We start from the raw sequence: 21,071 nt of genomic DNA on the forward strand, positions 1-21,071 counted from the left end.
TGCACAAAGTTAGAATTATTAAAAAAAACATAATTAAGTATCCTAAACCATGAACTTCCTGGAACTCTTCCATTCGAAGTTCTACTTCAGTGTTTAGCAGCTTAACTAATAAATTTACACGCTTGCAATCCACAAACGATAGCTAAAGTTAAAAACAGTAGAAAATATCTATTTCTGGTACAACGTGAATCACCAGTGGAAGGTTTTTTTCATCATTCCGAATCTAGAAAAGGATTGGTTGCCGACATGGGACACATTGTCAAATGTGAACAAAACATATGATAGATAAAACGTCCTTATTGGTAAACTCCGCTATCCACAAATAGATCATTGAGTTTATCAAAAGAAAAAGGGATCAGTGAAAGAAAAGTGTTACATGCACTACTAATTGAGATATTTTAAGTATTTTTTATATTTAAAGTTTATCTTTAAAATATATGTATATAAAAAATAAAAAGTAACATATAATATTAACGTTTAGTGACTTAAATAAAGAAAGGGCAATAAAAATCATCTACCTAGTATTACATTTGTATTGTGAATGGACAAATATAGTCATTCTTCAACTTTCTTTATCTTTCTCCAACAAAAAAAAAAAAACAGTTTCTGTAACATAATATAATTAATTCAAATATATTGTAGAAATAATTTTTAAATTAATTATTATACAAATTAATAATTCTTACCAATACGATAGTTAATTATTAACTAACAGTGTAAAATTTTTAATACTATTAATATATTTTAATTAAATTCATAGAAAAATGTTTTTCAACACATTATCATTTTTATTTTTTTTAAATGTGACATTAAATAATAGCACAAAAAGAAAAAAAAAGTCTTATATTATTAAATAATAGAATATAATTTTACTAAATTTAATTAATAAAATTGACAATGAATCATGATAGATTTTTATTTAATAAAAATTACATATATCATTATAATTAATATAGTCATATTGAACACTATAAAAAAATATAAATTCATCAACCATTTTCCTTTTAACATTGCATGTATATACTTCTGTTTACCAAAGAGAATCATGTGTTTTTCACCTCATATTTTGTCGATCCTTAATCCATTGGGTCGCTGACAATAAAAGAAACAGGGGGGGGGGGGGTTCAAGCATCGGTTGAAGTCTCTGTCGTGCAGTGTATGATGTTATTTTACTTATGCAGTAAGATTGCAATAAACAAAAAGATTTTTCTTTATTTTTTTACATTGGCTTCATAGATATTGTGAGATGTTTGCTTGCCTGTATGTTTGTCCTTGGACTTTCTACTTGTTGTGGCAGCTCTGGTAAAATAAATTTCTGCATGAAAATCTTGTAGAAATTGAATTATCTTATGTTAATAATTTGAGACAGTTACTAAATCAACAATATACTTAATTTCAGTATAAGTGTGTAATGTATGTCTGAAATCTAATATGATTTTAAAGCTAATAATTTAAAAGTACCCGAAATCAAATATCATTTTAATGCTAATTATATGCCATGTAATCCATGCATTAAATCCTTATTATGACCATGAAGGAGCATAAATAAGATGCTGCCGCAGTTTGCATGTCAACAAGAACAATCGGACACTAATTTACAATGAATATTATAGAAATGATGCATTTCAAATATTCAATTGAGAATCTCTCTAGTGAAAGTTGTATGCTATTATGGTATATGCTTAATATTCCAAACCTTTTAACTGTTAGGGACGGGCTACTTGCATATCCCCTTACCTCTCAAGAACTTGAAATCTTGCTAATGAACGAAAGCACAATTCTAACAATATTACCACACAAAATCTAGAAGCAGCTGTAGATAATTTCTGTTCTTGGCCCCTTGCAGCAGCTCCAATTGACTTGCATAAATTTCTCTATTTATCATTGTACATATGATCAACATATCGATTTGAATTTTCTGGATTCTAAGTAAATTTCTCACCTTTTTTATTCTGAAGAACTCATTGCAAAATTGTATAGGGTTTTGTTCTCCAAGAAAAATAATCTTGCTTTCCTCTATTAGAAAACGTTTATACATACTTTCTCTCGTATATTTGCTGTGTTTCCTACTTGAAATGCTGCTTCTTATAATATGTTAGAGTTATCTTACTTGCACATTATTGTTGTCCTTTGGTTTTGTAGTTAGACTCGGTTCTAGATCCAATGCCACAAACGAGATTTATCTTAAAAGGGCTCTAGAGTTTGGCCACACAAATGTTGCTGTTGTCAGTAAGATACATAGACCTTCTATTCGTTCAGCTTTTGTCAAAAATTCTACCCTTTTAACTCTTTATTAAACTAAATGCAACAGATGGAAGTTATTTGCTTTGTTCACAAACTGCGTGTCATTGGTCAAATTTCAACAATGACTTCTTTATTCAAGATGATATGTGGAAGGAAGCAATAATATTTTCCTGGTTCGAAATGTGTTTTTCTAGAAAATTCAAACATATCATTAGTTTGATTGAAGAATTATAAATGTTTCAGTATTATGACATAAACATGTTTCAAGAGTCACAGCTTTGTAGCATTTGTTGTATCCTTAATGCAGTGTGAATTTTAGCAATATATAATGGATAAGCTAGGCTATCTCCTCAAAATCTGGAAGAACACGTTGGTCCGTTAATTGTTCGTGTCCATAATTAGATTCAGATGCATCCTTGGACCACTTATTGATGAAGATGAAGCATTACAAATGCCTGTTAGTGGTTGTTTGTTATATGACTATTCTTGGTCTTGTTTATTTCAGTGTCCTATCTGCATGTCTTTTTATATTCTCGTTTTCCTGCATGCCAACTCATTAACTAGGGAGTTGAGTATAATGCATTAGTCTATTTCTGATCCGTTTTGACCTTCACACATGCACGTGCCATTGTCAAAAAAAAGATGACTAAAGCTGTTTTCTTCTCCTGTGAACATGCTCAAATGGAATAGATTATAATTACATTTGCATAAATGCGCAATAGGGTATTCAAAGAATGTTTGACTAAAATTCCTGGGCGCACAACATTATATAAACCTGGACTCATATTTTTTGAAGTCCAACTTTTATTAATACCGAAATGCTACATAGAACAATTTTAAATTTGTCATACTTATGCAGTGATTCCTGATACGCCATTGAAATATATTCTGGATGATTGTGTTGAATAACTCAAGAAGACTAAAGTAGAATTCATATAGAAAAATGTTCAATTTTGTTCACTTGGAACTTTGTATAGTGACTAATTGGCTATAAACATCACTGATAAATCAAAAGATGAATTGTTGATTATATAATGGAAGATGAAACGCAATACTACACAAATGCCTTGGTCTAAATTAAAATACAATAAGCGCTTTACCACGCGCTTGTTCAACTTAAATCAATAATCATAATGGGTTCATTTGATTTGACCCCTTGATCACACCCAAAAACGAGAAAAGAAAATTAATGTCTCTGGCAAATATTGGGTGTCTGGATTCTGGAATTCACATTGACCATGAAATCATGCATTAGGAAGAATTATTTTGGTCCTAGCACCCATAGGCAATTTTACTAGCTAACAAGAGTAATGCCCGGGAATCATGGTAAGGGAAAGTTCGCAATGATGAATTTCAATGGCAATACGTGTAAGTTGGACTCTTAATAATCTCAATATGAGGATAAGAAGCTTCCATGAAATACAAATTTGTCAACCGATACTAGTAAATGTTTGTGTTGGGTGGGAAGAATACGTTATCGTAGACCCACCGAATAATTAATATTTTTTAGTTATATATATATATATATATATGACAGCGGGTATATGAATCTGCTACATCATGGACTATGTCATCCTTCCTCTCGTTAGATCCCTTCCCTCTGATGTAGATTAACAAGGTTTGACTTTGATGGTTTAGAGAGCTTCTAGAACCAAATTAATCATCGCAACTTAGTTTCTTTCACGTCAATAATTAATTGTTTACGTGCCATTGTTGACTTGGCTCTATAAAACTATTCAGGCAAGGATCTCATTGAACATACATGGGGGTAGAGATTACATGTTACCGAATCTTATCTTATCAACTAATCATTAGGAATAAGGTACTTTCAAATTAAATTAGCATGTTGGTTCCTTGCCTCATTTATTTGGTTCAGGACCCATCTTATGTTCACAACGATAAATTTTCCTTTTTGTTTCTTTGCACCAATATTGTATGACTTAAATACATGAAAAATAATCCTAGTAAAAAAAAGCAAGTGAAAGAATTTTATTACATAATAATCACATAGTCTTCATAAATCATATATGACTGCTCAATTAATATAATAATTACACTAGTCTTAACAAATTATATACAGAATGCAGGATACATATGTGTGGCCAGTGTGGGAGTTGAACTTGAAAGGAGCAACACTAAATAGAAGAGGTAAAAGATACGGTTAAATAAAAAAAATCATAATTGGATTTAAAAATTAATGAAAGAAAAGAAGTTGACGGTTATATAATTTTGAATAAATTTTTATGACATCATACTTATTCTTTTCTATTCAGGGTTAGGCTCTGCTAAACTTAGAACAAGCCTGCCCTAAGGAGACTTTAATTAGATAGAAACAATAGGATTAAGTGTAGAAGCACTTTAATTTATTTCAATTTTTAAAAATATCTCATGGATAAAGTCTAGTTAAGTGGAAAGTGTGATATTAGTTTTAAGAAATTACTAAAAAAATGATTTCATCATATTGTGATTTTTTAAAAATAAGATCTCACGAAGGATATTTATGGTCCTTGACAAAAAAAAGTAAGGGCATTCCAGATTTTGTTACTATATTACATCTTCTGAAGTCTTGAAGTTCAATAACAAGACATTGAAAAACATTAGGAGTTGTAGGAAAAGGAAATTTATTTTCAAAGACTTATAAATATCACTGTTGAAATACTTATCATAAAATAAATACTTAACAGAAAAAATATTATTTTAAAATGAAATATGTATATTTCTCATGCCAAGAGTCTTTTTATACCATATTATTTAAATAATACTCATGCGCCAATGGTTCACACAAATTCTTAAGAACAACGATTTTATGGAAAATAAAAGTATGAAACCTTTCGTCAAGAAAGTCTCATAATAATAATCTTCTAGAAGGTTGAAATTCTCATTATCTTATAATTCTTATTAATTTTATTAAAATAAAAGTTATAATAAGTATTTTTAATATAAAATGTTATTGTCATTAATTTTAAAAATTAAATTTAAAAGGCGAGGTTAACAATTTTAAGTTTAAATAGCAGGAAAAGTCATAACACATGAAAATGATCCATAATTAACACCGAAAATTAATGTTATAAAAATTAAAATTTAATTAAAATTAAAAAAACATAATAAAAATACACCTAGAATTTTGGCATGGAAAATTGGTAGTGCTTTTCATGAATCTAACAACTTTTGTTAATGCTGGATACGTTGCCTTGTTTAAATGAACCCACATGACAACACACCAACGTGAGCTATCCAACCGTCGCAACACCGATCACTTGAATCTTCATCTTCCACGCATGACACATCCTTCATCAAACTATAAAGGGATTTACTATTTATTATCATCTTCTAAACAAACACTACCAATATTCACTATTATTCTATTAATAATTACGTTCTGTCTGTCTCAATTAATACTTTTTTTATTTTTAAAATATTTAATTGTCAATATCAATATTCTGTGTTTATATTAATAGTATAATATATTATAGACAAAATAAATACCTTATAAATTATAATTTTATTTTGTTAACTGTAGCAACTTTCTACCATGATAATTAATAAATACGACCAAATTAAATTTATTGAAAATATATAAAATCAAAATAAATTTAAAAGGTCAAAATATTAAATCAGAACAATTAAAATTGAAAAAATCAGTATTAATTTTATCTATATTATATTAATAAATAATTTTATTAATATAAGATATACATATATTTTTTATATATCATACAGTTAAATTTATTATACTATTACTGTAATGATTTGTAAAATTATTATTTTTTACTTTTAAAGAATTTTTTATCAATTGATAATTTTCTATATGTACTTTATTGAGATAAATACTAACTTACTATTTAATAGAATATTTTTAATTATTTTAAAAATCATTAACATGTGCTTTAAGACACTCGTATACAAAACTTTTAATTTTAAATCCATTTACATCGATGATTTAAATTTTGAAGTATATTTATATATTGATACTTTTATTTCTTAGCAACTCATTTAAAGATAAAAATGTTTAAATTGTTAATTATGCATGTGTAATTTAAATAACAGTTTTTCATTGGTTTATATATATATATATTGATTAATTTAATGGTTAATGTTTCGAGATGATATTATTAAGTCGAACTATAACACACCTACACCAACAAAGATTTTTTTGAAGCCAACACCCTATTCTTGCACAAAAATTCGCCATTACTTAAGAACACCTCCGTATTAATCCAGTGTTAACTCTCAAATACTAAACAATTCTCTATTCACATTTATTTAATAACTTTGAACGTGTATCAATTATTATTGTAATAAAAATTATAAAATTTTATTAATGTTGTCACAACTGAGCAGTCACAGTGGTACAATAAAAAATGTGTTTAAAAAAATATTTTTTTAAGAATAAAAAATGTATTTTAGAAATCAAAGTAGTCATCACTAAAGTTTATTAAAGAAAACCTTGAAAAAGCTTTTAAAATAATATGATCTTTAAAACAAAAAATGAGTTCGAGAGTCATTTACATATAGAGAAAGTATTAGCACCCTATAACATAACATCTGTTTAAAAATTATTACCTTAAATTAATTGTGTAAATTTATTTTAATTTAAAAAAATATTTATTTAACCCCTAAACAATAGTTATTTTTTATTTTTATTTTAGATGAAGAAAAAATATTGATTAAAATATTAATTGGCATCTTAAAAGAGAAAAAATTATTTTGAAAATGATTTTGACTTGAGAAGTCCGATTTCTGTTCCTAAGTATCCCTAATGCAATGGAGAACTTGTAGACACGTAATTCTATCTAAAAATTACGAAGTTAGTTGATTAAAATTAAGTTTAATAAAGAAGATTTATTTATAAAATAATATTTAGAATATGAGATAACGCGATTATACATGTATCCTACGAAAAATAATACGGAAGATGAAGGAACATCACACAACTATATTACAAATCGTTAAAAAAAAATTATTTGTAAATAAAATATTTGAATTTATATTTTTAAATTATAATTAACGTTGAAAGAAAATTTAAGATAACGTAAGCTATACATAAATCTCTTATAATTTATTGAACAATCAAAAACAATATAAATTACATATCGATGTTGTAGAAATTTGTATAAATAAATAAAAAAATGTTTATTTAATTTATCAAAATTATAAGTATGACTTAAGAAATTTTAAAATATAAAATTTATTTTATTTTAATAAAAGAAATAAATTTATTTAAATTGATTAAAGAAAATACTTATTTGATAAAAAAAGATTAAAAATTTCATTTGATAGATTTATATCATATAAAACCTAAAGTAACGTTAATAAATTTTTGACAATTTATAACGCATAAAAGTAGAGTTGTTATACGTTAGTATTATAAATTATTTTATTAATAAAAAAATTTAGATTTAAATTAGTTGATTTATTGGTAAGTTAGTAATTAGGAGGATAATATACATTGATTTATTATTAAGGTGGTTAACTAATTAATTAAAAAAATATATGATAAATTAATATTGTATAAAGTCTTAGTAACGTTGGTACACATACTTTATCAATTTATAATACATGATAATAGAGAAGTTATACATTAGTATCATAAATTGATGCAATTATATTATTATTTATTAATTGATTATATAAAAAATAAGTAATTTACTATTCATAATATAAGAGAAAGTAATCATAAATATAAAATTAAATTATATCAATATTCTACAAATATATAATAAATGAAATAAAAGATATCAATCCTAAAGAATAAATAATCAACATGATAATTAAAATATAAATAATGAAATATAAAAAAAATAAAAAGAATTTGTTGTTAATATTAAAATGAGATAAATTAAAAAAGCAACTCAAATATAATATTTTAAAATAAATAGTATCAAGAGAATTAAAACAAGCAAATAAGTTAAAATTAAAACTTTTATTTAAAAAACAAAAATAAAAAAATAAGAACTCATTCACCAAACAAATTAATAATTATCATAATAAAAAAAATAATATTACTAAAATAATAATAATAATAAATAAAACCGAAATAAGAAATTATATATTAAGCTAAAAAAGTTAAAAAAAATTCAGACTAATAAAAAATAAAAAAAAGAGTAAAAAAGTTCAAAATTTAAAATTTTCAAATTTGAGGCGAAAAACTTTATGATTAAGAATGAGCTTTCCTCCAAAAGGAATAAAGAGACTGTGAAAGAGTGGAAGTGAGGTTAATAGAGACTATGATTTTAAGTGATGGAAGTTAGTGTGAGAGAGAGAGAGAGAGAAAGGAGAAAGGGTGGAGGATGAGCTTTCATTATAAGTTTTGTGTTTGAAAATGATGATGAATTAATGAAGGAAAAATGATTGGTAGAGAGGTAGTGTATCTTGGTTGTTTGAAAGTTGTGGTTTAGATAAAAGAATGATGAGTGAGAAAGAGGAATGGTTGAAAGTAGTGTAGCTCAGAGAAAAGAAGAAGAGAAAAAATGGTGGAGAAAGTAACTTTCATGGAATATGTAAAAAAAAAATTGCAAAATTTTGTTTTTATTTTGTTGATATTATGAGATTTATGTGATGTGAAAATGCTCATTCAATAGTAGGAATATGTAAAAAAAATTCATAGAATATATGATAAAAATTTATTTATAAATCTTAAACTTTTTGCTTGTCTTTTGTTTTTCTTGCTTCTCCCTTCCTTCAATCTCTTTCTCTCTAAGTTCAAAGTATCATTCCTCAAACAAAATTCAGCCCCTTATTTGATGCCCTCTCTTTATTTTTTATGCTCTTAGCATTAGGAAAAGGCTAAATTTCTTATCCAAGTTCTATTTTTATGTTAAAAGACTTTACTTAGTTTTGGTTCAATTCTTGTAATATTTCCATTCCTTTTTTAGAGTCAAATATAAATCTTTCTAATTTGTTAAAGCAAATTCTAATTTTCATAAAATATTTTGTTTCCATTCCCTTTTTATAAAATAAATTCAAAATTTTAATAAAATAAAATAAAATAAAAAATTTTAAACAAAAATTGAGTATTCACAAATGTTTTTCACAAACATATTATTTTAATAATATAATTTTTAAAGGCAAATTTTATTAATTTAATTTTTAAAATTTTAAATCATTGTTATGTTCTTTTAGTATAAAAAACTTAAGTTTGAATATTGATTTCTACACTAAAAAATAATACAATATGTCAAACTAACCAAATAAGTCAAAATAATTTTGTTTGGCTAAAAGTTAATTTCAATGAGTACATAAATATTTTAAAATCGATTATTATACACATATAAGGCTCAAGCAATTATAAATTTTTTAAAAAATAATTTTTTAGTTGATTTAATTATACATAAACATTATAAATATTTTTAAAGTTGATAACATTAAATATAAATAAATCAACTGAGGATAGATATTGAAAATTTTATTAACTTATATTTGAGAGACTAAACAGTAAATACTATATTTTTAAAAATATTTTTAATTAAAAATAAAAACAATGTTTGCATTAATAAAAAAATGAGAAAAACCAGAGTTCATCGATTTTATAAGTGGCAAAGTTTATTGCACACGAACACAAACGGATGTGAGTGATTGATTTCTTCTTGTGAAAAAGCAAATGACAGTGATGACATATATACAAAGTTATAGTGGGAAGAAATATATATTTATATGGTGGATTGAGTAGTGGTCTGCTACTACATATATAAGACAATGTTTTTGTATGTTTGACCAAAGGCGTCGTCGCCTCTAAATTTCAAGCTTATGTTCTGTCTGGGAGTCAAAATTGTCGAGTTTGACTGGCATGCCACCAAAAAAATTGGATTTGCATTTTGCAGGTCCTCTTTTCCCTTTCAAGCAATCTCTGATTTTTTATTTTTGTTATTTTAAGCTGCTTTATCTTTTTTTATGAAAATTATTATTCACCTAACTTTCTTTAAAATACCCTTTTGCCCTAACACACTTTGAAGAGACCAACGAGGCAACGAGACAGTGCCATCACACTCACACAGCCAAATCCTTTTTAAAAAAACATATCCTTACTCCACTTAACTCCTGGACTTATTTTGCAATAGTCAACAAATATTTCTTTTAGGTATCGTTAAGGATTTTAATTTCAAATATTGATCACTTGAGCTATGCATCTAAATTTTCAATATATGTTTGTTTAAACATTTTTCATATAGCAAGCTCATTTGCATTGTGTGAAAATTAATTGGAATTTTTGTACGAATTTATAAAATAAGGAAAAAAATTGAAAAAACCTAAGTACATCTGAACTTGGGCGTGTTCAAACACGTGGGAAATTATTTGTCCTAAATTCACACGGGCATGGCGAGTTTGAATTTTTCAACTGAGACCTCCGGCTAGGACGTTGACTATCTAATCTAACTACATATAGATGTTGCATGTATTTACAATAATATCCTTTGTAATAATCATGATTATTAGAAGTGAGTATGGACTTTAATCGTGCAAATTTAGGTCTACTTAAATACAAAATTAAGCATTTTGATTACCCGAGCCAACATGTGAGGTGATGCCTACGCAAATTAAAAATTATTAATATATAAACATTTTAAAAATTTATATTGATGATTAATAATATATAAAAACATTTTATGAATTAAATTATTTATTAATATAGATTTATAATATCTATACTAATAATTTAATTTTTATAAAAGAAAACCTATATTAACTACGAATAATTTAATTTTAAAGTGTCACTACATAACATTTCCTTTTGCTGTTGCGTTGCGTCGGGTGATAAAAAATTTGATAAATAGAATGATCAACACAAATTTCTTCGTCAACATGATACTAGAAGCTAGTCGTTTTCTTTGCCTAATGATTTTCATCAAATCCCATTAAAAATTTTCTTATTAATTTAAATGAACTCTATACGTCATCTAACTTGTTATAATAAATATGTGAAGATATTGTATAAAAAGTATTTAACTGTTAATATTTTTTATTTTTAACTAATTAAAACATATTATAAATATAATTGTAAATTATTATAAAAATTAAAAATTCTTGCTAAGATAAAAATGCATAATATAATTATAAATGACATGGGTTAGTTAAATGTATGGAAGCTGTACTAATCCACGCTCTAATTAATTTGGGCAGAGTTGTTATTTTTGTGAAGCAAGATACTTTACTTGAAATAATTAACTTCAAATTTGTAGGTATTTATTTAATAAGATTTATTTTAACTAATTACGATCTAATTATAATAGAAAAACTCACTTTAATATTTTTAATTTTGTTGTTAGTTTTTTCTGATTTATCATTGCCGTGACATATAAAAACGAGTTTTGAAATATAAATACCCATTCCGCTCATAATTATAAAAATGCATTTTAATTGATTAGGTTACATTTTAAATTTTTAAATTTAACTATTAATATACGATCGCTTTATATTTTTTTTTTATCTTACATAAAAAAGTTTTCCTCATTATATATAATTTTTAAATATTTAAGTTTACCAGTAGATGCGAATAGATATGTCAATATAAATAATTTTTAAAAGCATTTCTATAAAAATAATTTAGTTTTGTGAAAAACAGGGAAAACATATGCCTAAAACTTATAATGAAAACGGTCAACCGGAGTAATTTACCTATGCCTGTTGGAGACTTAAAGTCGCAAACAATAATAAGAAAATGTTAACTTTGGCTTTCAGGATTAAGAATAAATTATTAAAAGTGATAATTTTTTATTATAAAGTATCTATTATCTTAAAAATAATTTTTTTAATAAATATTATATTACAATTAATAATTAATAACTTTTTAAAAATAAAGATTGTTAATAATGAGATCTTTTAGATCCATTATACTAATGCTTTCTTTAATTTTTTTTTAAGGGATTGCAGTTCTTAATTAAGGGAAAGGACTGATATATTAAAGAGATAAATTTAAACTAATTTTGAATGTACTGAATTAAACACTAGGTCATTTTTATAGAAAAAAGAAACCGAGTATTTCTTTGGTCTCACCTAATGACAAAGGGTATCTATACTCTTTTAGCTTTACTTTTTGGACGAAGAATACCAACATCCTTTCAATTACATCAAAATAAATTAATAAGCTAATTAAGATAATTAACTAATAAAAGAAAGAATAATTATTCAAGCAATCAAAAGGATAATTTAGGACTAACCCATCAAGCTCATTAACCCAATATTATGTCTATAAAAAGAAACTAAGAAACATAAGTAATAAAATTGACTTCAAAATATTTAATAACATTTATTATCTTATACTAAACACTAATTTCACCGTCAAAGTGTCTTTGCAGATATCTTCCTTCCTTTACATACAAGAAGAATTTTGAATATTTCACAAGAATGTTATTGTAAAAAATAATGAGAGACTACAACAAATAAGGGTATCATTTGCAAGAACATTGAACATTTGATTTTTAATATTAATTTTAGAACTTAGATTGAGATGAAAATTTTCATTACGTTAGTGAGAGTTGGAAAGACTCATGCATAATACTATATGCATAGTGAATCATTTATTTTACTTAATTTCTTGACATTCTCTTGTAATTCTTTGTATTTTTGTTTACTTTACTTTTAATAATAATAATAATAATAACATATTCTAAAATTGTTTAAATAATAGTTAATTTGTAATATTGATGTTTAATTTACACACAATCGCTTGTAACAATTCTCTTACCCTTTACGTATTACTTATGTAATTAGGTACATTTATCGAATATGCTTCATCGAGACTAATTTTTCTAAAATTTTTTATCTTAAAAAGGTTGGGATTGAGTGTTATTTTTCAATTATCACTCTTTAAATCCAACTGTGAATGAATCTACTTCATCCTTAATAGGATAAAGGTATATCCTATGCCTGTTTTACTCTATTGAGAGCTAGCTAATAATTAGGCTTATTTATAATAATAATAATAATAATAAATAAATAAATAATTTTTTATTAAAATAATCTTTAAAAATATTTTTTATTTATGATTTTTCTTGTCATGTCATTTCAAATATCTCACACTACATATGATACTTGTTGCATGCATAATACATGTCACCTAGTTTTGTCTTTGAATTGTACAATACTATCTATGACATTTTAGAACTATTTCATAACTTTGTAACTTCTTTCGCTTTATAATATGAAAAGGGAGAGCTTCTTATAATTTGAGAGATCAAAGACCTTCTTCTAGAGTTGTGTTAAATATAAGAGAAATGTAACGAAAATAATATATATAATTAGTTACCTAAAGATGGAAAGAAGAAAATGATGAGAAGAAGAGAACTTATTACATATTCTAACGAGAAGTTGTGGAAACGTTTTTTTTCTTTATTTGTTGGCTATTACACCATTATAAAATTTACTTTTCAAAATTATGAAGTTTTTAAAAATTTATAACAGTTTCAAATCAACAATTTTAGATATAAAAAGCTAAAATTAAATTCAAACGGGCACAAGTTGTTTTGTTAGCGGAATTAATTATGAAAATTAAAAAATTTGTAACGATTTAAAATTATCACAACTAACTTTATAACACTGAGTACTTAAAATAACATATTAAAAAGAACTTAAAAAATAATTAAAAATATTTTTTTTAGTTTGATAAATAACTTTTTATTATTTTAATAAATAAGCCTAATAATTACATGACTCATTATCAATCATAATATTTTTCTATATAATTGATTATCTAATATGTCAAATGCTACATGTTTGATCAGAAAATTAATTATAATAAATTTAAGAAGTACGGATATGGATATGCTTTAGGAAAATTAGGAATCAGTTTTCAACAATTGTTTGCATTTCAAGTTAAAATGAAATTATGGGCACATTTAAGAAAAAGACTTAACTAAGTATATATTTGACAAGAATTAATTCATAAGTTTGACTTAAAATTTATTAAAATAAATTTTATAAATATAATTAAATAAGAACTTATAAAAATTAAAATAATAATTACTTTATAAACTAGCTTTTAAAATTGAGTTAAATTTAATAACTCGACAAAATTTCCCAATTTAATTAACCTGTTCACGTGGATTTCTCTGTACAAGATGCTTAGTTCTTCTATTTTTTCGGTGCTATTTACATGTTCTCACATTTTATTTAATACTATATTAAAAGAAAACCCTACATTTTTTATGCTCTAAATATTTAGTCTTGAGCACAAAGGGATGTGTTAAAGGTATATTGACGGTTAAATAAGAATTTAGATAAATTAAGCAATTTTTACTTTATATAATAATCTTAAAGTAAAAATTCAACAAATTTAATTTCTTTTAAAAAATTATTGAAATACTAAAATATATAATTTGTTTATAAATTTAACTATTTTTTTTACATAACTATATATATTGAATACTTATTGAATATATATTTTCTAAGTTCAAGATTTGTAAATACAAATCTTAATATTTATACGTTAATAAAGAGAGTTTAATTTTAGTATTCTGTTGGTATAAAAAATTTTACACTACTAATCAATTAGAATACATTATAATTTTTATATTAATTGCTATAAATATCAACGATTTTTATTAATATGATAATCCCTAATCGGATGACGGTATGCAATTTTTTATAATGTAAATGTATTTAAAATAAATTCAAATAAAAATAATAAAAACATTTGAAAAAAGATGTCTATAAATCTAAGTTTATTATTTGAATATAAAACAAATAATATTATAATTTTTTTTTCAAATATGTATTTGTTTATTTTTTTCATGTATGTATAATTGTATATACATATTTTATAATAAACTAAAAGTATAAAGAATAATTAATCTCATTTTAACGCCTAAAAAACATTTAATTTACAAATTGTACTAAAAGGTAGTATAGTTTGAAATGAAATAAAATTAATTTGAATAGCTTAAATAAAATTATTAAATGCAATTAAAAATAAATGTTAATTATAATTTTGACGGAAAAACGTGGATGAGAAGAGAAATTGAATTTATGGATAAACGAAAGATGAGTTAAATATATTTGGCGGTGGCATTGAAACCGATCTCATTCTTTCTCTGTTAAAATTGAATGAGGGGAACCCCCCACCAGCGCACTTGGCATCACATGATAGGATTTGCTTATTTTTTCTACAAAAGAAATAAATTTCAACTTTTTAGGTGAGTGACAATGTCCGTTCGCACAACACTTCCCCGTTCGTTGTTGACCTCTCTCTCACAAACAAAAAATGTTACTCTTTTAATTATAAATTTAAAAATTTTAATTGATTCTAGAAAATATATTAGAGTATATTCCTCATCTTCCAAAATGGCACTGTCGAAATTACACACAACATCACCGTTAAGTCGGAGTACACAGAAAGAAAAAAATAAAAAATAATTTTCGGACAAACAGCGTTATTGGGACAGAGAGAGAAAATAAAAATAAAAAAATTAATAAGAGAGAGAGAGACAATGGACGAAGTCTCTGCGAAACGAGTTTGACCTTAACCCAGCTTCCATCTCGTTTCCTCCAATTCACGGTGTCAAACACGCGCTTAATTCTTCATCATCAGCAGCATTCATACATTCCCAAAACCAAAACCCTTCTCTTAAATCACCCTCTTCCCAATTCCCAATTCCCAATTCTCAATTCTCAATTCCCACTCTTCTCGCCATACCCATTTCCCGAAAGTCAATTTTTTTTTTATTTCTATTTCCCCCATTTTTTTTGGAAACCTCATTTCCCAGATTCAGCAATCCAAACCCGGATCTCACCAAAACCTCGTAAAATCCGAACCCTTCCTAATTCCCAGCCATGGGTAACTGCTGCGCCACCCCAACCACAGATGAAACGAAGAACAAGAAGAAGAAGAAGGAAAACCCCTTTGCAATCGACTACGGCTTCAGCAACAACAACAACGCAGCGAACGGGTCAAAGCTTACCGTTTTGAAGTCCCCAACGGGACGCGAGATCGAGGCGCGTTACGAGCTGGGTCGCGAACTGGGTCGCGGCGAGTTCGGAATAACGTACCTTTGCACGGACAAGGAAACGAGAGAGGAGCTAGCGTGCAAGTCGATATCGAAGAAGAAGCTGAGAACCGCCATAGATATCGAAGATGTGAGGAGAGAGGTTGAGATCATGAGGCACTTGCCTAAACACCCTAACATCGTGACCTTGAAGGATACCTACGAGGATGACAATGCCGTTCACCTCGTTATGGAGCTCTGTGAAGGTGGTGAACTCTTCGATCGCATCGTCGCGCGTGGACACTACACCGAACGCGCCGCCGCCGCCGTTACACGAACCATTGTTGAAGTCGTTCAGGTTCGATCTGGGGTTGATTTGGTGGTTTCGGTGTTTTTATGTGTTTTTAGTTTAATGTTTTGGTTATAATTGTAAAATAAGTTTATTTAGATTTATATTTTATAATAATTATTTTAAATAAAACCGGTTTGTTAGATTCTGATTTTTTAGTGAAGTTGGATTGGAAATTTTTTTGTGCTTGGGAGATTTTTTTTAATGGAGTTGGATATAGTTATGGAGAAGTACATCGAAGTTATTAAATGACATTTACTTTTTGATCTTTGGGTAAAGAGCTGTTTTTATGAAGCTCGTTTGGATTTTAATTTTTAAAATGAATTATGTTTTATGAATAATAAATGCATTGCGTTGGGCGTGTATGATTTATTTTTCTTTTTGCAGTGATGTGTTTGGGTGTGTTCTTATTTTTGATGTGGTGAAATAGGGATTGAATTGTGTTTTGGCTGTGTTTCAGATGTGCCACAAGCATGGTGTGATGCATAGGGATCTCAAGCCCGAGAACTTTTTGTTTGCAAATAAGAAGGAAACTGCGCCTCTGAAGGCTATAGATTTTGGATTGTCAGTGTTCTTTACGCCAGGTATGATTTTGATTATTGATTTTCATTCTATTGCTGCTTAAGTTGATTTACAGTTGGCTGAAAGTGTTCCATTTTTGCAGGGGGAAAATTTAATGAGATAGTAGGAAGTCCATATTACATGGCTCCTGAGGTATTAAAGAGAAACTATGGCCCAGAAGTGGATATCTGGAGTGCTGGAGTAATTCTATACATCTTACTTTGTGGTGTCCCACCATTTTGGGCAGGTTAGTTTTGTCTTGCGAATGATGTATCTCAGTTTTTTTAGAGGCCGAGATCTTAAGTGTTCCACTTTTAAGTCACTGTAGAGTTCATGCTACCGATCTATTATCATATGCTTCATACTTAAACAGCAACATAAATTTTCGGAGGAGTAGTAGACACATGTCTTTGAATGGTCAAGAAAGAGTGATTTGTTAGTTGGTAAATATTATCTTCTGATCATGGCTTTATGATTGATGACAACAAAGACAAAAATGGATAAGTTATATCTTGGTTTGACATTATGATTGATGATTCATGATTTTCGATTCACTTGCTTGGGTTTTCATGCAAAATATGAAATGCTTAGGTGGCTAATTGCATTACGTCCAGCAATTGATCAGCACCATTTTTGTTTGTTGTGTGAATTAAGATGTTTCATTCTAATGTATGGTATCGCTCTTGTGTTTCATATTTCTCTTCCACTGTATTTGCACTTTTTTAAATATTAAAAGATGGAAGATTTTATAAATTCAATATTTTCCCCCTTCACTTTAGTGTGGTATATCTAATTTACCTTTACTCTTATGTCTTTGATTAAGTTGATTTTCTGAATCATGTTTCTCTTCCTCTTTTGTGAAATGAAGAAACTGAACAAGGAGTTGCACAAGCGATTATTCGATCTGTTGTTGACTTCAAAAGGGATCCATGGCCAAAAGTTTCAGATAATGCGAAAGACCTTGTGAAGAAGATGCTAGATCCTGACCCAAGGCGACGGCTTACTGCACAGGAAGTGTTAGGTAAAGTGCAGTTCGTTCATATAACATGCTTTTGAGAGACGAAGAGAAGTGTAGATTCTCTATATAATTTTTTCTGCTCAACATATTGGTTTGTTTCTTTTCTTTGAATTTTGCAAACATGAAATATCAGCATCCTAACATTACTTGTTCACTAAATGCAGATCATCCATGGTTACAAAATGCGAAGAAAGCTCCCAATGTTTCATTGGGAGAAACTGTAAGAGCCAGGCTCAAGCAGTTTTCTGTAATGAACAAGCTTAAGAAAAGAGCTTTAAGGGTAATGTTCTCCACAATATTTAAATATTCCTTGGGCAATCATCCCTGTAATGTTAATCCATATGACCATTCTAATTCATGAGTCACTCATTTCTTTTATCATTGATATTTTTCATGTGAACAGGTAATTGCCGAGCATTTGACTGTGGAAGAAGCTGCCGGGCTGAAAGAGGGATTCCGGGTTATGGATACAAGCAACAGAGGCAAGGTTAACATTGATGAACTACGAGTAGGGTTGCATAAACTAGGCCATCAAGTTCCTGATGCAGATCTCCAAATTCTCATGGAAGCTGTGAGTATTACTATCATCATCCTTCTTTAACCTCTTCTCCACAACTAGTAGTTAAAAAATAAGTACCATTATCAAAATTTGAGTTTTTTTTAAAATAAAATTTTCAGCTTATTTTCTTTTTAATATGTCACACTAAATGCAAACCTGGATCTTTTTGCTTAGCATAACTGTACTAGTTAATTTGCAAATACTAACAACAGGTTTTCTAACTTAGTGCATTTCACTAAGTGTTACATGTTTGTATAATCTCTGTTAAAATAACACAAATGCCTTTAGAAGGTTCTTGTATCTTTAATTTCTAACCTGTGGGATCTGCTTTTACAGGGTGATGTAGACAGGGATGGGCACCTAGATTATGGAGAGTTTGTAGCCATTTCTGTTCATCTGAGAAAGATGGGAAATGATGAGCATCTTCACAAAGCCTTCCAATTTTTCGATGCGAACCAAAGTGGTTATATAGAGATTGAGGAGCTGCGAAGTGCCTTATCGGACGAGGTTGACACAAACAGTGAAGAAGTCATTAGTGCGATTATGCATGATGTGGACACAGACAAGGTCAGTTCATTTTTTGCTTTGTAGATATACTAAAAAGTAGATTTTTGTTGTTTTGTCTTATTCAACATGCAGATAGAATGAAAAGCTTTGCTTCATTCTTAATTTTCATAATGTTCATTTGTTTTAGTCATTTTTGCGTTCTTTAACCCGTCATTTGGTGTTCTGCACCTATATGGTGCTGCATGGAGATCGTAGTGTGGTTTTAATGAAGATAACTAAAAATTGTTAATAGTTTTATTTGGAACCAGCAATTGATCAATGTTCCCATGAAATTGCAGGATGGAAGGATAAGTTATGATGAATTTGCTACAATGATGAAGGCTGGCACAGATTGGAGAAAAGCATCAAGGCAATATTCGCGAGAGAGGTTTGCAAGTCTCAGCCTGAAATTGATGAGAGATGGGTCATTGCATCTAAACAATGAAAAGCAATGACGGTAGATGAGTACTTTAGAAAGGCCAAATTTTACTTTGGAAAGGAAAATATGATAAAACAAGTCTTTCTTTTATTTTTTTAGTTTTAACCTTCTCTTAATTGTAATTCTTTTCTCTAATACCCATTTTTGGGTGGAAAAATATAGGATATTGGCACAGCAGTAATGTCTATTTGGTTTGGAAGTGTCTGTTTTTTTTTGGTTTGTTGAGGTTGTGGTAGTTCACAGTAGAGGGTGGGAGACAAGTCTTCATTTGTGGCTGTAAATATTTTTAATTATCACGCTTTATATGTAATCTGCCATTTTTAAGTAAACCTTGCCCCATGAATAATGCCTATATCTATAATGAGGATTTACTTTACAAATCAGTTTAATTCATATGATCAATTTTTCTGCATTAAATTTGAATCTCCTTATTGATAATGAGGATCTTTTTCAACTATTCTCCCCTTCGATATATAATGTAACTTTTTGTAACTAAAATATATTATATTTTTCATCAAATGAAATTACTTAAATTTAGTCAATTTTAGACTATTTAATTATTCTATAAATCTTAAATGTAAAAATGTAAAATTTAAACGCACCATGTCAAATTTAAATTTCATAATTTATTCATGTACGCTCACATATCTATCACATCTTATTTTTTTAAATCTATTTTAACACAATAAATAAAGGTTTTGTTAGAGTTCACGTTAAACATTTATAAATGGAAAAAATTTATAAAAAAATACTTTATTGTATTAAAGTTATAAATTTTTAATAATATTTTATTATTATTAGTTATTTATCTTTAACTCTAAGAACTTAAGTTAATAAAATCTATAAATAAATATTCATTTCTGATGATGAGAAAATCTCTGGCATGACTTTACACTGCCAACAGTGATACTTTTCTTTTAATTTAAATTTCATTTAAAGTTAAAAAATACTTATTATAAAATGAAATTTGAATCATCTTGTAACTAATGTGATATCGTTATGTTAGAAAAGAAAGATATAAGCTCAATTTAGATAAATTTTTTGAGAAGTGCTAATAAAAAAATTAATATAAAAAATGAATAAATTTTTGTCATAAATTTTAGAAAAGTTACATAAGAGAGCTTTCCAACAAATAAAGAAGTAAAAAAAAGAGAGATAATTTTTTATTAATTTTTATATTAATATTTTTCTCTTATAAAAAATTATCTTGATCATGTTTTTTCACTTTAATTGATAATCCATATATTATTCAACAGTATAAGATAATCCAAATCCAGAAAAAAAGTAGTGTGCACTTGTAAGTGAGATCCAAGGGTCACAGACTCATAGTTTGCGGCTTAGGCTTTCTTGTCTAATAATAACAAAAATACTAACATTATTGGTATAAATAATTATAAATCACCTTATTTTTATAAATAAAGATTTAATAAATTGTAAGC

General features: G+C 27.1%; 1 protein-coding gene across 3 annotated transcripts; it reads left to right on the plus strand.

The window, feature by feature from the left end:
- The first annotated feature begins 15,570 nt into the window (after positions 1-15,570).
- On the plus strand, positions 15,571-20,023 carry LOC113863927 (calcium-dependent protein kinase 32). Of its 3 annotated transcripts, XM_027497714.1 has the most exons (9): positions 15,648-16,159; positions 16,442-16,518; positions 16,970-17,093; positions 17,174-17,317; positions 17,939-18,091; positions 18,253-18,368; positions 18,492-18,659; positions 18,984-19,214; positions 19,493-19,976. In XM_027497714.1, exons 1-9 carry the CDS (start codon positions 16,009-16,011, stop codon positions 19,646-19,648), a joined length of 1,320 nt encoding a protein of 439 aa, XP_027353515.1. In that variant the 5' UTR covers positions 15,648-16,008; the 3' UTR covers positions 19,649-19,976. The 3 variants fall into 3 exon arrangements, with proteins under 3 accessions (XP_027353513.1, XP_027353515.1, XP_027353514.1); XM_027497712.1 differs by having other exon boundaries at positions 15,571-16,518; positions 19,493-20,023; XM_027497713.1 differs by having other exon boundaries at positions 15,648-16,518; positions 18,492-18,663; positions 18,994-19,214.
- Positions 20,024-21,071: the final 1,048 nt, after the last annotated feature.

Source organism: Abrus precatorius, unplaced genomic scaffold, assembly GCF_003935025.1.
Source record: "Abrus precatorius isolate BTA unplaced genomic scaffold, Abrus_2018 Scaffold3, whole genome shotgun sequence".
NCBI lineage: Eukaryota > Viridiplantae > Streptophyta > Magnoliopsida > Fabales > Fabaceae > Abrus > Abrus precatorius.

What these genes read in the sequence shown, in the direction of transcription:
- LOC113863927 (XM_027497712.1), top strand. Translation starts at nt 16,009, where the DNA reads ATGGGTAACTGCTGCGCCACCCCAACCACAGATGAAACGAAGAACAAG. An exon ending in GTCAGTGTTCTTTACGCCAG is followed by an intron (nt 17,094 to 17,173) that starts GTATGATTTTGA and finishes CCATTTTTGCAG; the next exon opens with GGGGAAAATTTAATGAGATA. An exon ending in TACTGCACAGGAAGTGTTAG is followed by an intron (nt 18,092 to 18,252) that starts GTAAAGTGCAGT and finishes CACTAAATGCAG; the next exon opens with ATCATCCATGGTTACAAAAT.